The sequence below is a fragment of the Mugil cephalus genome, chromosome 7 (genome assembly GCF_022458985.1).
Source record: "Mugil cephalus isolate CIBA_MC_2020 chromosome 7, CIBA_Mcephalus_1.1, whole genome shotgun sequence".
In the NCBI taxonomy this organism is placed as follows: domain Eukaryota; kingdom Metazoa; phylum Chordata; class Actinopteri; order Mugiliformes; family Mugilidae; genus Mugil; species Mugil cephalus.
In genome coordinates, this window is record NC_061776.1 from 27,838,800 (window position 1) to 27,859,479 (window position 20,680).

The 20,680-nt window shown below is 40.2% G+C and overlaps 1 protein-coding gene and 1 long non-coding RNA gene across 2 annotated transcripts; both read right to left on the bottom strand.

Moving 5' to 3' along the window:
- Positions 1 to 6,874: 6,874 nt before the first annotated feature.
- On the bottom strand, positions 6,875 to 14,179 carry LOC125010857. The gene is made up of 3 exons (XR_007113109.1): positions 13,922 to 14,179; positions 11,010 to 11,197; positions 6,875 to 7,391 (listed from the first exon to the last, which is right to left on the bottom strand). It is a non-coding gene; the product is annotated as an uncharacterized LOC125010857 (long non-coding RNA).
- A 641-nt stretch (positions 14,180 to 14,820) lies between these two features.
- On the bottom strand, positions 14,821 to 16,422 carry ptf1a (pancreas associated transcription factor 1a). Its single transcript, XM_047590057.1, has 2 exons — positions 15,636 to 16,422; positions 14,821 to 15,371 (listed from the first exon to the last, which is right to left on the bottom strand). Exons 1-2 carry the CDS (start codon positions 16,252 to 16,254, stop codon positions 15,169 to 15,171), a joined length of 822 nt encoding a protein of 273 aa, XP_047446013.1. The 5' UTR covers positions 16,255 to 16,422; the 3' UTR covers positions 14,821 to 15,168.
- Positions 16,423 to 20,680: the final 4,258 nt, after the last annotated feature.

Sequence of the window (20,680 nt, forward strand, 5' to 3'; positions counted from 1 at the left end):
TGGATCAATTTTGATAGATACTGATGAGTGCAGACCAGGAACACCTCACAAGAACTGTGGTTCTGAAGATGCTTCTACCCAGTTGCTGTCAAGATTTGGCCCGTGTCTAAGTCACTTATACCTTTTTACATTTTTCGTGCTTCTAACACATCAACTTTGAGGGCAAAATGTTCACATCCTAGCTGATGTGTCAGTTTTAAATGTTTCTAACTGATGCACAAACTGTTTGTGGTGGGAAGATGGCATGCTCCTGCAATGATCTGCTGGGCTAATCAATTACATCTACCTTATGTGCCGATGGACAAAAGAGTAACATAGTCACACACGTCATCTGAGCACTATGGAGTTGAATTTGTTTGCAACAAAATAGCTGATGTTGGAGACGTGAGTTGTTTAGATTCCACTATTGCATCTGCCATAGAATGTTTTGACAGCATTATATCTTTAAATGTTATAAAACCGTTAAAATGATTACAGCGTTTGTCAAGAATAGAATCAAACTAGATCCCAGCCTGATTTCCATGACTGACCAAAGGGAGAAAGATATACTTTTATGGAAGTGCTCTTCCACATAACAAAGCAGATCTAAAGGCATTTATTGGTTTTAATAACATTGCTACAATACGACCATGAGTGACAAGTTTTCAATTTCATTTTCAATGTTGCAGAAAGTATTTAAACTGCAAGAAAGAAAAATCTACAACCTGTAGCAAAATTCTGTCTACACATAACAGTCACACAGTTCATCCAAGAACTCAGTACCTAGTTTGAAGTCTGTCCTGTAAAACAAACACTTTTTCCTCTGTTGACACCTGTGCTAAAGGCAGTGTTTCAGGGGGATTGTGATAAGTGTGGCAAGAGCAAAGATCATGGCTGTTTCCTCCTAAAGTCCCTGATGAGGAAGCAGAAACTTACTAACCTGCACAGCTGAGTTAACTGCAATAATCAGCAGGCCTTGTATTGACTGATTGACAATTTATCTGTGAGGACCATATTGACAGACCCGTGAATAGCACAGCATATGTCTGACCATCTATCACCATGTCTGCAGTTTGACTCTCTGTGTGCTTGATGCTCTCTGGGCTAAGTGCTGCAATCAAGTAGAAGTCAAGAGAGGTGACGGGGAGCGTGCTAGAGGCCAATCGCCCTTGAAATAGCAACTGGCCTTCACAACCTGAAAGATGTGACCAAATGGGCCAGCCGCCCACAACATTACCCTGACTCTCATTCACGTAAACAGCACCACCACCAGTGTTGGGTCGCCTGTCATTACCCCTATCCATACACACAGAGAGTCACACACTAAACTATGTGGTCCCAGGCCACCTCCAGCCAGGTCACCAATCTTTTCTTTTCCCCCTGCCCCCTTCTCTTCTAAGCTCATAGATCACTGCTGACACATCAGTAATTGAACTAGGAAAGATAAGGGCCAGCTGACAAGGCGTTGGGGTCCTGACACCACTGAAAAGCCTAGAACAAACACTATGTGTCACCACACAAGTCCCATTTTCCTCTGCTGCCTCTCGTTTCCTTGTTTCCCCTGTTATTCCTTTCAGCCCATGTAAACCCTGACAGAACTTTGGTCTGCTTAAGATCAATTCATGTAATCTGTGCAGTGGTATTACTTCAGGGAATAACAGCTGTTACAAATTATTATTATTATTATTATTATTATTATTATTATTATTATTTGTGCATTGTGAATTAATTGCTTTTGTTCACAAGTACTTGGTTTAAGTCCACATTGTCATTTTTCATGTTTACATCTAACTCTAGAATACAAAATGACTGTTTTGATTACAGATGAATAAATCTGCCCAATAAATAAAAATCTCTCACTCATTGATCATTCTTGTTCATTTTGTCATTGGTTGTTTCAGAACAGCTGAATTCACTCACCTCTTCCCTAAAATTCTTTGGGTTTTGCTTGAGACCAGAAGCTAAAATCTAAAATGGTGCGATAGCATGCTAACAATCACATAGAGGCCAAGTTAAGCTATCTTATGCTATCTTAAATGGACATGTTCCAACATGTGTCAACAACTGACTTGACTTACTTACAGGGCCATACCTGGGTCAGGCACAACATGTCTTAAGGGTAGACAGACACATCAAATATTCAAAGAAAAGAAAGTGTGAAGGAACTCTTTCGGGTTTTATGGAGCATCAGTTCTATGCTATATATCATATACAATATGTATATATAGCATAACATATACAGCATATATACATATATAGCATATATGCTATATAAACATATACAAAGTTATATTTTATGAAATCAGATGATATCACTATCACCATCTATATGATGAATAAGTATATTCCTAGATTGGATCCTTGTAAAACACCCATACTGACCATCAGGTGACTTGACTTGAACCACTAGATTCAATTGCCTGAGTTCAGATCATTTAATTAAGTCCATCAACATGAAATCAACCACAGATTTTGTCAAGTGATTTAGCGGTTTATGAAAGGAGCAGCTCAGTATAAATGTCCAGGGCCTCTAAAATACAGTTAAGTATACACCAGAGCTGCTGCATTATGGTTATGGCACAATCTGAATTCTGAATGCTTATGTGTCAGCTGATATCTTAATTGAGTCCTGCAAACTTTTGGGGATTTTACTAAATGCAAGTGATGAGTGAAATTAGAGTAAACACTATCAAGAGTCACTTTAATAGTGTATAAATATTAAAAGTTTTTGTTGCATCTACAAAAGTTAATTTTATGATAAAAATTGGTATCTGCTGCATCCAGTTTCTTAAATTGACTGTTTCTTTTCAGTAACACAAATTTAAAAATAAAATTACCATTTTGAAGGCTCTCATAACCCAAGCTATTATCTTTGAATGTATAAGAATGTATATATGTGTATTGTTCTTATATTATTTAGTGAGGCATGGTATTTTTTACCTGTGGTCTCACAGCCTGGTCACCAGGTGTGTGTGATTACCTGACTACTTCAGAGTATTGTATGCTGTTACACCTCGAAGAAAGCTGTGTGCTGCTATGCATGGGTTGTAACCTAGTGTCTGTTTTTTTTTTTACCACTTAGTGTTTTAAACCATTTCATCACGAAATAGTGATCTTAATAAAGGCTTTTTATATAGTTTTTTATATTATTATATTATATAGTTTTTTTTGTGCCTTGGAGTTTTCTTTCATTATTCTTGACATTTCTTGTAGGAATGATTCACTGAAAAATAATTTGATAGATTAATCAGTGTTGAAAATAATAGTTTTATTGTGATAAACGGGCAGTATTTTCCAATCTGTATTTTAGTTTCAAGAGCCAGTAAGGCTTGAGGGGAATCTAGGATTTAAATAAAGAGAGCAAGGGCATGTTGTTAGCAGGACATACAAGCGTGATAAATTTCCGTTCGTCTTTTGTCGGTGAATACGTCTGGGCCCATATGCTCGACTACAAAGCTACGTGAAAGCAGCGTTTAAGAAGCCAGGCCTACCACATTAAAGCCTATAACAATCTCTGTTCATGGTAAGTTATCACTCTCAATTAATCACCGACCACAATAGGATATCTGATGTGTTCAAGCCCCCTGAAAGCTGCAGGTCAGGCTGAGGGCAGACTGACTCTCAGTACCCTATTCTCCATCCCCTTTCACTTTATCATGTGTCTCTGTCACTGCCAACTGAAGCTGTGTTACATTTTTCTTATTCCTCAAGCTTTCTGAAAGAATGACAGAGTCAGGCATCTCATAGTTCAAAACAAACTCAGAGGGATGGATGTAGGTGTGGAGATTTGGGGCTTTATGTGAAGCCAGGGCCTCTGTGAGCTGACTGACTGACTGACTGACTGGCTGGCTGGCTATGAGCCTTTGAAACCCCTCCCTGGTCATTCCACTGGGGCTGTGTTAGCCTATGAATGGAATGGTATTGTCACTGCTCTCCCCATTCCTGCACTACTGAATAGGTTTAACCACTGGTTTAGATTCAGTTACACGGTTTTGGTTGAAAGTACCCCCCTCCCACTGCTTTGGACTCCATGGTTCCCTTGGCTGACCTGTTTAGAAACCACCGTGGAAATGTCATGTTACCCCTCCCATGGGCTGGACCCAACATTAACTTTGATAGGTACCAAAAAAAATCACATTGGATGGGTTGAACCATTGCCTTTCTTTTTCAACCATTATGAATTGCCAATTTATGGAGCTTTAAGGAATCTAAAAGTGTAGTGATGGAGGAATTTGAAGTGGACCCTGTGTTGGTTTATTTGTGTAAATAGTATGTAATAAGGACCAGCAATGCATTGTTCGAAAGATGTTCCTAGGATTTTTTTTATTTTTATTTTTTTGCAAAATTGTTTTATCTCACAGTTATCAACAATACTCATAATACTCATACATAAACTGTTTAAATATACTTATGATTTGACAGAGACTGGCCTACACTGCAAAAAAGAAAAGTAATTCTGTTAACCTTATTTTGTTTTGTAAGTTAAGTATATATTTGGTTTACATTTAACCTCAGCACACAGTGTAAAAGATTAAAAGTGACAATTATAAATCATAAAATATTAATGTAAATTGTTTAAAAAATGAAATAAAGTAAAAAAAAATGTTGCTGTTGATGATACTCGAAATACTAATAGAAGAGTTATTTACATATTTTTTAAAAAGTCTTTAATCTTTTAAAAAGATTTGTATGTTTTTCTACTGTAAGACTGTTGGGATTCTAGCCTGAAACTTTCTAGGAAATTCCAGAAATGTGTATTAGTTCTTGCATTCAGATACCAAGGAAGTCACTTGTTTCTTGTTAAGAGCACACAGAATGCAGTTGCACTCAATCATTGCATTACATGTCATCAGCACAAAATCATTAACATTTTAATCAGCCGATGCAAAACCAATGCTTCAGTCAGTTGATTTGATTTGTTGATGAAATGCTGCCTGGTGTTCTTTCTCTAAATGTCGCATCACTTACAGACATTTTTCAGAAGGATATCACAAACTCAAACTAACAGGTCCATTTGCTCTGAGTAGCCATAACTTGACTGAAGACCCTTACTTTTGTTCATGTGGATCCAGGACCCCCTGCAGACCTTCTTAATTACCTTATTACTTACACACTTGTTAAAACTAAGGAATAGTTTTACACCGGTATCCTATTCCATCCTAAATTAGCATGGTATCGACTGCTGATTCCATACGATCCTTTACTGTTTTCCTCTCGCCTGGAATCGTGTTTTAATAGGAATGAATATGTCTTCAGTATGTCAATGGTGTCAGTTTCAGAAATGCATTATTTACTTGCGCTAGAACGTTTTGATTTAACATTAACATTAACATTAAAATCTACTACCCTCTCTCTGTGGTCCTTTCTTTTTACCTCCAGGTGCATTATATCACAATTATTAATCATGTGATTATTTTTTATTCAGACCCACCCATAGAGATTGCACAGATTTTTTACAGAGCTACCTACTAAACAAAATAATTGCCTTTTGTACCTCCATCTAAACCTTTGACCCCTGTGCTTCCCCTTGTCTGGTGAATTGCCCAACATATGATTAATCACTAGGTACATCTGTTATGCTGTCTCCGTCCAAACCTTCTGAGCTCATGGAAGTCGTGTCATGTAAAATATTTTGATAGATTATGGGAGAGTGAGTTGCATTTACAAACGCCCCCTGCTCTTATACCAAAATGACATAACATTGTTAGATATCTACTGATTACTAGTTGGCTATGTCTACTGGTAATCTAAAGCCTGGCATGAGGCTTTCATGAAATGATACAAAAGGAATGTTCTATCTGTGACAGTTCACAGAGACAATGAGGAGCAGGAGGAGGACATGGTCATTTCTATACATTTAATCTAGTTTAGAACAGGAGTATCAAAAGCTAAGGCATTCCACAATTCTCTAACTGGATGTAGCCTCTATTGGAGCTCTTGCTTTGTAGATAGACTTTTCTAATACAATTGTCAAAACCACAAGTAACCACCAGATTTAGTTATATCTCCTTGAAGAACTGAGAACTTTCAATTTCCTGAAAGCTGATATTAAAGTAAACACAAAACTTCTCTCAGTTTCCCATCAGTCTCCTGGTGATTTGGAATAAGACAAGCCTATAATCAATTAGTGGCCCTCTCTTCAAGTATCCGTCAATTAGTGTCCCAGTGATTGGGGATATGACTGCTTTATTAGCTGAGCCAGCTTCCCTCCTCATCTGCTTTTTGCATTACTTACAACTGGTAACCCAATAACAACACTATTACCTGACATTTATTAGACAGATGCTGCCTTTTTCAACTCTGACCACAGTATGATCTTCAATTAAGCACTCTGACCTGTGGATTCTAATGTAGACAAATCCATTCTCAAACATTCAGTCCTTTCATCAGTGTTGACAATGGTCTTTTAGATTTTCTGTCAGTTTGTTTGAGATATTATGTGTGTAAATTGTGCTCCATAAAGTACATAGAAACGATTCTGTAAAACAAAACCAACAATAAAATGAAACATTTAAATCCTGTATGTTCTTTTTAAGTTGTACAGATTTCCAATGAATTCAGTTCGATACACCTGTGTGCCAATCATATTAGAATACTTGTTTTTTCAGCATTTTTAAACAATTTATGCAGATGCTGTTTTTATGCCTTTCCTCCACATGTTTCTACAAAGTCATTTTTACAGGGACATAAATGTAAACCAAGGGCTGTGAATATGCACTGACAAAATGTGTAAACTTCAGTGAGCTTTGCAAAATGCTCTGTGATATATGTAAACAGTTATGATGCTTTAATTTAAAAAAAAAAAAAAAAAAAAAAAAAGATGCACACATCTGAACTCCTTAAGACTGTGGTGGGGTGAACACTCAGCAGTAAAGCACTGTAAGAAAAACTAAAGTTGGGGTTAAACTTGTTTTTTATTAAGTACTTATTCATCCTTCAACAGAAAAAGTCAAGAATAGTCCCAAAAGTGCTTTGACATCAGAAGCTGCCAAAGCAACAATACAACAATACAGCAACATAGGTCAAAGAGAACAATAAAATTAATATAAAAATCCAATAAATAATAATATTAAAAGTCTTTGTGTGTCCTTCAAATCAGTCTCACACTCATACATTACAGCCTGTTGAAGAATCTCAGGAGGGTTTCCTACTTCACGTCTGCCTCTCCTTTCACAGCCATACTCTATTGGTCTGCAAGAACAACAAGCATACTGTCGACACTGAGACTCACAGTAAAAGTAATTGGTTTCATTGGAAAGTGGATAAATAGCAGTGGCTGGTTGTTGAGGGCTTCCTGCCGAGTTTGACCATTCCTGGGTTAATTGTCCCTCTGAGGCTGGAAGCTTTCCCAGTCAACACTGGCTACCAGCCACTAGAAGGTCTAACAACCAACTCAACAGGCTGGGCTTCAGCTGCAGAAAGAGGAAAAGGGAAATGTTACGTGGGGATTTATTAATTCAAATTATGATGACAAAATGTGTCACTTTTATATTGAATACATTCAATGAACACACTCCTGTACACCCACAAACACTACACAAGCCACTTTCAACCGGGATGGATATTTGCAAGACAACTATTGCACAACTATTTGTTTTCGTTCATTTTTCATACATATATTTAAGATATTCATACTATATGCATCTGTGGCAATTTTCACTCTTTAGTACTGTCATCAGCACCCATTGGAGTGAAATTATGTATGACAATAATGATGTGCATTCTAGTTAAATTTACTTGCTTGCAATTGCCCGTATCATAATGTATTTAGATGCAAAAGAAATGACAAAAAGATGTATGTTTCTGTGCTGATAGTTAACAAGCAGTTCAATCTCCTGGGTGGTACTATAATACGCTTATAGTTACGAAATGTCCTGTAGTCTACTTTGACAGGAACTGTAATTGAAAGCAAAGTTTAAAAACTAAATTTCTACCAGCTGGTTTTAGTATTGCTAAAACAGAATAAAATAATAATTAATTAAGCTGAGAAATGTCGTGACTATTCCACCAGCACGAGACTGATGATGCAAGCATGAAAGATATTGGCAATCGAGATACATCGTTTTCAAAGTCGTGTGTCGTCGTGGAATAATGATGTCTGAGCTGCAACGCCGTTACCACTTTTTTTCTTTTTCTTTTTCTTATACTGAATAGGAAATGTGCATGGCAAGAATGTTTTTCGCTGTCTCGGCTACTTATATGCCTAGTTCTCCTTGCAGTCATCCCAGTTTAACTAAAAACATAAGCTGCCATTTAAGCACCATAAACTCAGTATCTCCTGCATGCGGGCTTTTGTTTTTGATTGATTTGACATCCACATAATGCTGACTTTCTCCATCCCATCGACTGACTGAAACGGCCTTTTTGTGCCACTTGACTTTCTCTCACACACACAGCTGCATTTGTCTTGCAAATCCATCCCCGCTGCGTCGCGTTCAGGCGAGGAAAAGAGAGCAGTCGGACATCAGTGAAGTTCAAGCCAGCGAACAAGCGGAGAGGCTGTTCCATAGCAGCAGCTTTTGTCGATATCAAAACGGAGAGCTGGTGAAAAATGATGCATGCTTTTACACCTCTGAATCCTGGCAACTGACAGAGCAAGGGGTGGGGGTGGGGGGCCAGGGGTATAAAATCACAAAAAAAAAAAAAAAAAACTTTCCTTTCCCTGGAGACTGGAGTCAGGTTTGGACGCGAACAAAAGACCCCGACCTAAACGGGTTGAGTATCCTCTAGCGCACGACGGGGCTCAGCAGCGCAGAATGTAGGAGATGGATGGAGACGCACACGTACAAACGACCGTGACTTAAATTAGCATATTAGTAATCTATCATTTTTTGTTGAGTTATTCGGAGATATATTAAGAGTTTCTAGATAGGGATGAGCGTATGTGGACGCATGCGTGCTAAACACTGAGGTAGAGCTACGATTTTTTTTTCTGGGCATTAAACACTTCATGAATACAACAAAACTCTTGAGGTCATTTTGGCTTCTCTCAAAAAAAGTCTGGTCACACAGTTATAGCGTATATTAAATGTATACTTCTTCTGTCTTAAACTTCGTTTCGAAATCAGCCCAGTCTGCTTAATTTCCATATCTTTTCAAAGGAGCTTTCTCATGAATAGACTGTAATATTTCATAATGGGCACGCAAAAGCTGTGCACAATACCTCTCACATCCACCCTGCTTTCAGCCGCAACAAAGATCATAGCAAGGCGTCTTTATGGCTAATTCAGTCAAAGACGCATCTCCCGTCCTCCAGCGTGGAGGTCAGCCCGTCGTGTTCAGTCCACCAGGGGGGTTTTCAGAAGCGAAAGGCGGCCAGCTGGCTCCGTCATAACGCCAGACCAAACCCCCATCACCACCTCCCGTGCGCGAACACATGCACACACACACACACACACACACACACACACGGGCGCCACAAGTGACATATTTGTATAGATGCCTCCTTTTGTGCCGGACTAAGATGGCTTTCCGGTTCCCAACTCTCTAATAAGTTTTATTTTCAATGAAATTAAAAATATCACCTTCCGTTCAAATAGGCTCTTTGGATAGCATATTGGATTAGCTGTATCTGTGGGTAAATAATACAGTTACATAAGATACATGCATAGATAAATTAGGTAAATGTCATAAGTCGTATTTAACACATCGACTTAAGGTAATTCTCGGAACATGGAGTTGGTTCTTCTCATGGGTGTGCGAAACAAAATCAAATCCCCGTGCGTAGCAGACGCACCATTACGCAGTTAAGCAACTGCAAACTTGGACCAGGCTTTACTCATTCACACACCAGAGCCGAAGTTTGAAATATTACGGAGTCATTTATACAGTCCAGTTTGGAGGTAACATTTTCAATTATACATAATTTCAAATATCGAGTCAGGCGTAAATTTCAGCGTCATTTTAACATTAACGCATTACTTTGACTAAAACAACCAAACTAACTAACTAAACAGTATATTATGGGTTGAGGGTCGAAAATGTAAAAATTCTGTGTGACTGCTTTCAATTTACTCCAGCACTCCAAGAACGTTAACAAATATTGCATGCGCACTCTCTGCCATAAAAGTGTTAGCATTGTGCGTCGGTGCGTTGTATAGTATATTCATGCGCTAACCGCACAGCCATTCAGAGCTAAATCCAATCCATAAAAGCTATAATTTCCTGTGTTTAGAAATATAACTTGCATTTCCTAAAATGTACGCAGATGCGTTACATGAAGTAATAAACAGAAGCGACTTATTTGATACCCATCAGTTCTACTGTATTAGCCACTATGAATTCCGTAGTGTAGAAAGGTACCCGTGCGCCCCGGAGCCACTTGTTGTCGCTTTTGAGAAGTTAAATATCCCGGAAAGAACGCAAGTTAGTATCTCAAGGGCTTTGCAGGGACAAAAGACCAGCGCCTTAGCACCATATGTTTAATGGCTACAGCCGCCCAGCCTTTATTAAAGGCAAAAAGTGGTCCTTTAAAAGTTGGAAAGGCTCCTTTATTTGAGTTAGATGGAGCACTTGCGCACAAAACCAGAAGCGCGCGTTGCCATTGACTCGCCCCCTTTCTCTTTCTTTCAGGAGTCTGAAGCGGCCACCGTCATCGCCCGTTTCGCTCCAGCATAAGCTTTTCATCACTGGGCTTTGTTCTCGGTGAAAGTAATGCTGCGAATCAAAGAGATGACAATATTTTCCATCAGCTTGGAGACCCTGGACAAGAGCCCTCGAGCCTTGGCAAAAATCAGGGCCGGTTATTCATCCTGTCACTCCGCACCTGTGGTCCCGCATTCAAAGTATACAGACCTGTCCCTATTAACATTAATTATTCACAAACAACACAAAGGCTGAAATAGAGCAGGTTGAAGTCTGTTTATACCTCTTAAATGTTTTATTCCTCTGAAGATGCGCCCAAAGCTTTTTTTCTTTCGGTCGCAACCGAGTGCTCGTCTCTCTTTCAGTCTTGAGTAGCTCTATAGTTTGGATTTTACAATCACAGCATCTGCTTAATCTTGTGGATGAAAATATGACACAAAACATACCTAATAGAGGATTTGTTACATCCCGGCAATGAATCATCAACGCCGGAAACAAAGGTGCAAGATGGTGAGAGTAGTGTTGTTCCAGGGGCACGTAGCACAGTTTGTTCTCTCGTGGAGAAAGCACCAGGTGATGGCAAGAAAATCGTTTTTCCGCAGAGAAGAACACACCAAATCCACCTCCTTTTTCTCTTTGAGAAAAAACAGAAGACATAAATTTAATTGGCTTATCTAGGCGCAGCGAAGACCTCGCTGTTAATTGGCTGCTGGTGCACAAAACAAGCGCAGGGACATGCTTGGCCTTTCTGGCCCGCATTGCACTTCCAGCCCGGGGTCACATCATTGAAAATGCGTTTTATTATTGCAAAACGACATGCTTTACAGTGGCCATATTGTATCCTGGACAAAGGCTAATGGAACATTAAAGACATGGATAACGGTGCCAAGCCCGCCTCGAAGACACTGCAAGGGCCCCTCTTTCTGCTTGCTTTTAGGCAGCTGCTGTCCAGGGACCCAGGCACACGGAAATGAAAGGAGACAAAGTTCGAACAACCAGGTGCATCCCGGAGAAGGCGTCTGAGACAGATATCTTCCAGTAGAACAAGAAAACACACATAAAAATGTAATTTAAACTGGAAGGTCGCGTCTGGGGGAAAAGGGCGCACGGGGACGGAGAATGATACTTACTCCTCCTCCTCTTGCCACAGTACCATATTGTTTATTTTTCAGTCGATGCCAACGCAGCGACATCGGTTGGACACCAACGGTTCCCAGGCAACATGCAAGTAAATATCAGAGCAAGGGCTTTCAAGCCACCGGTGGAGTTGAATGTCCGATCGTTAGCACCACAACTGGCACACTGATGTCATGCTGGACAGAAAATAAGCTCGGCGTCAAATATATACTTTATATGATAGGTCCATGGGCTGTATTTCCGCCAAATAATCTGCAAATTGGCCCTATTTGTTCTTTTGTTTTTGTTGTGGATCCCCCAAGTGCGCTAATGCGGGTTTAAAGCGGATTTGAAAGAATTAGAAGCAAGTAACTTCCTACTTTCTTCTTGTTTGACAGTCTGTTTAGCCAAAGCTTGACACATTCATCGACGTTTTTATTAGTCACAGTCCTTTTAAACGTGGCAATGTTTAGCTTTAATACTTATTCATTCACTCGCAAACAGCGGCGACAAGAAAAGACACTGGTGCGTAAAAGTGCCGTGGGTGACGTGGTGATTACTGGTGCAAAGACACTGAATGAAAATCAATATATGGCGCCATCACTTCAGTGCACGAAAGGGAACCTGTGTCGATTTGTTATGATGCATGCAGCCATTTAAACTTTTCATTTTACAATTAAATTTATTTTATTTATTTATTTTAACTCTTTAAGTAACCGAGTTTGATTAATTGGATTACTAATCAGCAGATCAAAGAAACCCATAATAAGACCTCAGATATGGCATAGGGTATCCAAGTCGCAAAGTAGTAGACCTAGACATGTCGAAAGAAATTCAATCAAAAAAAAACAAACAAAAATGCAAAATTGCTAGAAAAACCTTGGAGCATTTGATTGTTATGTAAAAAAAAAAAAAAAAAAAAAAAAAAAAACAAACGAAAAGAGCACTCTATTCAATATTTTAGCAATAAAATGTGCGCATAAAAAACACGTCTCCGGTGAATAATTCCTGACAGGGTAGTGTCTAATTTAGTTCGTTCGTTTGTGGTTTGTTTGTATGCAGCGTTTCTAACATTTTCATTGCAAATTTTGTGACATAAAAGCAATTGTAATGTAATTTACAGTAATCAGCAAATACAAGTTGAAAGTGTAGTGTGCTGTGTAAGGTAAATGTTCTTAAGGCTTCTTAAGAGTTGTTAATGTTTTCATTTGGGTTGGGTGATGACCAAGACAGCAGTTGGCACATTTGCAGTAGGAAAGTTGTAAAGTGAATGAGCTTTGCCACATATCAACAGGTTCCACTTCTGCGTAGTAATTTGTGGTTCTTCCTTAAAACTGTCTCTTTGTGCAGTTTTAAATCTTTGAGTTGTTTTTGCCACTCTACAATATGACTAAATAAGGCAATCTAATTTCCACTGTTGATATCTGAAATACCCTCAGAGTTCAGAATAGACTGTCTTAATTATCTCACTACGAATCCTGTGATTAATCTTAGAAATAAGACTTTCCAACTCCGCTGCTCTGTTACGACAGTGTGAAGCTTTCTGCCTCGTAACATACCATATGTGTCAACTCGCAGTGCGTGTTTGTTTGTTGAATCAGCGGCCTTTGAGTTCAACGCAGAGCTTTCTCAGCCAAATTACCGCTTGGCGTGGCCCATAATGCCCAGGCTTGTTGAGAGCTAAAGCAATAAAACCTGCCAGACGGTGATGTCCTTTTAAGTCTTGCCAATACGGAGTCGGAGTGACAAGATATCCGAGAGTATTTCAGCATGGCCCTTCCGCTTGGCTGCGACCGCACCAAAGGATGTTGAGAAGCACTTTGCGCTCTGCGCACTAAAAAGCATGGCACAAAGCGTTAAGGTGCGAGACACTACAATGCTACCACTGTTTTAACCCCGGGCTGTGCTGTTGCACAATCAAAGTGGAACCGGCCCTCCTGCCAAAGAGATGAAGTTGCATTGACTCAATAACATTTGACTTTCTAATGTCTGTAATAGGATTACATGCTCCTGTCGCGCTAGTAAGGAACTCACTGAAAACCCGAAGAGTTTGCTAAAGGGGTGACGGGGTAGGGTGGGGTGTATGGGGTGACGAGCAGAACACGAGCAGAACACATTTGCATCATATAAAATAAGCGAATTTTCACTTCATATTCAGTCATAAAATTATTACAAGGAAGTAAAAAATAAAAAAAAATAAAAAATATTTCTAAAATAGAAAAGCCATGATAAGCAAACCCACCTGTTGCTGGATAGTTACAAAGTTCCATACTCCAAAGACCGGCCTTGTAGAGCCGCTGCCTCAAATTTGTGTTGGCAGCTTTTTGACCAACGTGGTTCATATAACCTACGCTGCAGTGTGCCGATGGAGTGGGGGCGTCCGAAGAAGACCGTGTGGACACATGTTGGAGGGATGCCGCTACCACGGGAAAATCTCTCTCTGTGGCACCTGGCAGCACAGAGACGCATTCAACAGCCTCCCGCCCATACTGCTGCACGCCACAGTACACTTTCAGCTATTGTGTGTCTACAGTGTCTCCTCATTAGCATCTCATTTGCTTATTTATGTCACAATATTAGGCTGTAACCTGATGTCAGCTTTTCATTTTCTCGTATGCGTTACTGTTTCGTTCCATATGTTCCGAGCAAGCAGTTGCCTGTATTGTCATTGCACATCTGAATAACGTGATAGATGATAGGTAGGTAAAATCAATAAAACTGCTGGTTAAGAAAAAGGACGCGGCTTTATTTAATATTTTACGTTCATGGATTTCTCCGGAAAAGGTACATTAGAAAATATAAGTGTGTTAATTTCATGCGTTTTAGCCACATGTCGTGGACTTTCTTGTGTGGTCAATGACGAAATTTGTGGGATCTGTGAATGTGGATTTTTCACTTACGGAATGATTCAAATGATTGAGTTACGGAATGATACAAGTCATATATATATATATATATATATATATATATATATATATATATATATATATATATATATATATATATATACGTATATATATAAATATATATACAACACAACAGCTATTTACAACACAGCATATATATATATATATTTTATATATATATATATATATATATATATATGAGAGAGAGAGAGAGAGAGAGAGAGAGAGGGACGCGTTTATCAGTAGGTGTTTTTATTTTCAGATTGAAAATAAATATAAATCATTTTACGACAATATAGGAAAATGTTGCAGTTAAATTAAAACATATATTATCACATGTCAAAAAAAATAAATACCTGATTGCCAATAGCGTCAATTACAAAAATAAAATTATCAACATGATAAAAGACTTTACAACACAAAACAGGCCAACAATATTGTAAACTGTCCAATACGTTCACATGGTGTTTACATTCCAATGCGCTATCAAGTGCACTTTAAGAGACATTAACATAATTCACTGTTGTCACATTTACAATGTACTTTTTGCGGAGCGACTCAGATGGGCTCTGGAGTTTTTTGTTCAGGCCACGAAGCCGAATGGAGGCTCGTTTTCAATGTCTGCGAGACCCTGTTTGTTGTGCAGTTTCCGGGGGTCTTCCGGTGTCCAGACTTTAGCTGTTCGGATGATGTTTTGCTCCCGTAGTTGCTTTTCATCCGACCAGGAAAGGGAATGACCAGCCAGTGGAGGAAGGCCGTAGTCTGGATCGCTGGGAGAAGGAGACCCTTTGAAGAGAAGAGTAGAGGAGGCACATTAAAATCAAGGTTATTTTTCGTAGCTGGCATACGTCTTGAACGCCACGACTTGGCGCTATTTATAATATTAATAATATGAATACGAGATAAGAGATGTGCAGAGAGACAGCTGTTTGAGTCATATGGAATTAATCTGAAATGTACATACTGTACACCAAACCGTTTCTTTTCTTTTCTTTTTTTTTTTTTGTCAAAGGGGAGGAATTTAGAGGTACGGCCTTAAAACGGACTTACTTGTTCCTCTGTGGCAGATAATGACCTTCTTAGGCTGTGCGTGTGTCTCGCTACTTGATTTTTTAATCGGCAGATCAGACTGCACGAGCTCGGCCAGGAAGTTAATGTAGCCGATGGCGAGCCGCAAAGTGTCCACCTTGGAGAGTCTTTTCTCGTAAGGCAAAGTTGGTATGTGAGAGCGCAGCCCCTCGAACGCGTCATTGATGGACTGCATCCTCCGCCGCTCCCTGACGTTGGCAGCCTGCCTTATCTGCTGCATCTCCATCTCAGACCGCATCCGCCTCCTGCGCTTCAGCAAAGGTCCGCCGTGATGGGCCATCTGTGGGGACAAGTCTGGGTTGCTGTCGGCGCAGCCGTACGAGAAGGTGGAGGAAGAGGAGGAGAAGGACAAGTTGCAGATGTCATAGTCTCCATCGTGAAAAGCTGCTCTACTGCCGCCGTCTTTGCTGTAATACTCTTGGAAATGACTGGTAAGGAATTCGACATCGTCATCCAGAAAGTCATCAGTGTCCAAGTGTCCGTCTCTGGAGGACTGATCGGTGAAAAACTCATCATCTTCGAAATAGGGAGGGGAGGAGAAAGACTCGAGTCCGGAGAAAGGATCTAACACACTGTCCATTTTTTGTCTGTGCTACTCCCGCTGGTGGTGTAAACAATGACACGACTCTTCTTCTATGGACTCGTTGTCTGCGCTCGCTGCTCACGATCAACAGTTTTTTAGTTGAAGAGCAGGCACGCGAGGGTTCTTTATAGGGACATTAAAAGTCGCGTGCCGGTAGCCAGGAAGGCCAACCAATCACAGATCGGTCCGTGAGGCGCACCTCGAGATAATCCCCTAGAAAGCCACACCCCTGTCCCGCACTAACATCTCAACTCTGCTCTGACATCGGCTATTCTTCAGCTTCAGATTCTGTTTGCAAAACAGTCAGTTTAGATTTCTTTGCTTTACATCACGTAGAATGTTTTATCAGACAAGATTCAATCAAGAATTAGACATTAGTAGGGCTCGATTGTATTTCACACTCCAGTATGTCACTGACATCTTTTATTTAATTTTGATGTTTCACGAATTGTTTTTCTCATAAATGGTTCCGAGAATTAAATTCGTTTAAGACAACGGCCACCGCATGCAAGTAACAGTTCCATTAGTTCGATTATGGTTAGATGCTTCACTTAATCATCGGTTGTAGGTCATAGAGGAAAAGTTTGTGATATTTGTCTTTATTATTGATTCATGGCGATTTAAATATAAAGACATACAAATAACACAGGTATTATTATATATGGAAACAAATCACAAAATAGCCAGCGAAGAATGCAGACAACTTGTTGCTTCGAGGCTGCTTCTACTGTATTAAAATCAGTTCGCCCTGGGATGCACGAGACCCCTCAACTCAGTCATTTGTTCAGCAGTAAGTGGGCAGCGCTGCTGCCATAAATACATGCACCAGTAGAGCTGCTGATGCGCTACTTGTGCCAGCCAGTGCGATTTAGATTGGGAGGACTGGTTGACAAATAAAAGCACAGTGGTGGGCCGCGGGGCGCTGGCCTCATTAACAACTCACGTGACAAATGAACGTACGCCGGTACACCGAAAGAATCGGCCTGTAAGTACGCATCTATTCAGTCATTCAGTGAAAGGACTCACTTTGTTCTGCAAAGAAAACGATGATTCCGAATGAGGAAGGCTACGTGCGCGTGCGCCGCGAGTGTGTGAATATTGGTGTTGCGATAGAAAGCCACAGAAGGGGCCCCGGCCGTGGGAAGAAGGCCACTTGCGCCCCTATCGCCAGTCAATACAACATGTCGTGTTATAAATGAGGCTTGTACTGCTGTCTACATAATAAAGCAGTAGCGTCTCAACAAGAGCACAATACACGCACATCCCGGTACCAAACAGGTGCTGAACGCAGTCGGACCCTGCAGAAACACACTTCAATCCCGCTTACATCACAAACTCCCTTCGCGCTGCAATGACATGTCTCCTGAATGAGAGAGTTCGTGTTCCTGAATACATGGGGACATTTTTATCACTGCCTTCGATTATTATTTACACCCCCGCCTTCGCGCTCTCTCCCACCCTTTCCTTCTTTTTTTCCAGATAATTCGGACCGTGCAGGTTTTAAACGCGCCGTGACCGCGCGCTCCATGCAGTCTCATTGATGAACGTGCTGCCATTCTAAGCCGGCTGACTTGCGCGAGCAGAGCAAGTGTTTGGGTTCCCATGCAGTCTCTCGGTCTGCAGCATGCAGCAGGCTGGACGGTGCATTAGAAACCTGCCACCGGTCACGATGAACGCCAGGGGTGCCAGCGCGCGCGCGCGCGCGCGCGCGCACACACACACACACACACACACACACACACACACACACACACACGCACGCACTTTTACGGACTTGCTTGGGGGTTGAATAATTGTGATATAATAATAGGTATAGGATAAAATAAATGAGAATACTTGCAAGTGAGTGTAGGTAACCTACGTTTTCCATGGAGTCATTAAGTCATTATAATTTATTCTGGACTATATAATTAATGCCCATGCATCATTTTAACCGTCTTTGGCGAAAACCTCAGAAAAATATTAACGAACAGGATTAGTTGTATTATTTTATATACAGTCATTAGTGTAGGGTCTACGAGGAACCGTTTTGATCGTTGTTTCTTGAAGTGACTCAAAGTAACAATTTCAATAAAAGATTATTTTTGAGGCCTAATGGAATAAGTGTTTCTAATATGTATCTAATGGTAATGTCAACAATTTGGGTTCCATTGAACACATGCCTCAGACTGGAAAAGGAAATCCAGAAAGGGAACTATGACAGACAAATGTGCGGCATTAGAGCTGGGGATAATCCTTACACACTAGGATTCTGCGTTAATCCCTGTAATCTCTGGATTTATCCTTCTGGGTGACCGCAACAAACTAAAAGGATTTACTCAACAGTCATTTAAGTACTTAATTAGATGCATCTTCTACCGCAATCTTTTCTCTCTTTTTTTTTGGCCACTGCTGCTGATCATAGCTGATTCGTGGCTTAGATATTTTCGACAACTTTTGGTAAACTTGTAGCTACAATAGAGGGGACACAGGTGGCCTTTCATTATGATTTGTGTGTTTTATTCTACCATATTCCAAATGACAGACTTTTAAAGGCCTGTTTTGAAAAATTTGGGCTTAATATCGTAGCTATGTCTTCCTTTCTATTTTAGTTGTTGGTCAAATGCGATTTAACAGCACAGCATATATAACTGGAAAAAAACACCATTCAGATCTACACAAGTAGTGTGAGCTCTAAAATATTGCTGGGCTCTTATAATATATATATATTTATAGAAGGTTATGTATTGAGATACTGTGCCGTGGTCCTCTGTTTCAGCCAATTAGCCCAATTAGCAGGTCTGTGGTTTTGGGCTCTTATAAAATATATATATATTAATTTGACTCTCAGCATCTAGAATTACCCAAAATCAGAAAATGAAACCAAAAGAACACTAAGCACCACACATAATACAGGCCAGCTTTAAGAACACATCAGCAAACTAGCTACCTATAGAAAGGTTAAGGGAGAAGGGACCTGCTTTGCACCTTACAAAATCTCCAAATCCTCCATAGACAAAAAGTGGTGTCATTTACACCACAAAAACAATAGCCACATAAAATACAAACTACTGGCTCACACCTACTTCACAGTAATTCACCAACTGCAGTTGGTGACAGGACATTTATGTTCAATATAGAAAATTAATTAATAGGTTGTGGCTCAGTGAAAGAATGAGGGGAAACTCCAGCACCCTAACCCTATCCCCAAACTCATTGTCGATAGCGAGATACTTTGTGAGAGGAGAACCGATTGTCACTACTTCAGAGTCACCCAAAGACATTTTGGTCTCACACAGAGCAGAAATGAAAGGAACATTAACCACAGGATAATGGTAGCAGGATAAGTGGCGCAATAATCCAAGGTTGCAGCTAAGAGCAGGTAGTCGTCTTCAAGGGCCAGATTTTGGCATTCTCAAACAGTATTTCGACTGACATTCTGCAGACCCTACCGAATCTGAGGTAGAAAAGTGAAAATCCTATGGTTTCATGAACAGCGCAGTTATAAACTAAGGTCATTGACTGAATAATCTAAGGCCACAGTTTTGCTCTTGGGGTGAGAGATCTCAACATGGTACCCATGGAGTGATTAAACTTCTCTGTTGTTCCACTACCCATTGGGAAGTTTGCTGACACCACCTAACTCTAATTTAAGATGAATCAGCTCACTCTCAAAGTTCGCTTTGTCATGAATGCAGAAAACTCCATCCCACAGCATATTAGCTACTCTCTTGGCAGTGTGGTCTTGACATGGGAATGCATATGCTAACTTAGTAAATGGAAGTCGATACACAAGAGCTCAAATGGAACGCTAGTCTTAATGATCTCTAAAGGGGTTCTCACAGTTGGCTCTGGGGTCTTACTAAGGACACATCTGTGTGAAGAAGTGCCGACATGTGTGCGCGACCCTGATGACCAGTATTGTCATGAACACCAAGTAGCATCGGCGATTTTAGCACAACAAATGGAAACCTCTTGTGTTTTGTCAATCTTTATTGTGAAGTTGTAGAGTGCACCATTCAGAAGTGTGAGTTTAAAAGTTTCAGGGTTTGTTTCTCATGACAGTGCTCACGACTAGACTAGATCTTACAAAATCTGAAAGCAACATAGAGTCCAGGAGTGCAGCTTTGAGTTCTTCAAATGCCTTCTCATAGACAGGGTTCTGATCCTGACAGGTTAATTCAAGATGGGTTCCAGCTTTCCCACATGCACTTCCATTAATGCTGGTAAAAGAGTACTGTGCTAAGAAAGGACCTCACTTTCTGCTGAGATGGGGTGTATCCACTAGAATTCATGAGGTCTTCCTTTTGAAACCTATAAATCACCTTCACCTTTTCCTGTCAAAAGAAATGTCATCAGAATCCATTATATGGCCCAGGAATTTCACAGTCTGAGAAAGTGACACCTTTTCTGTGCAAACTTCAGGTTCTTGGCCACCAGTAAG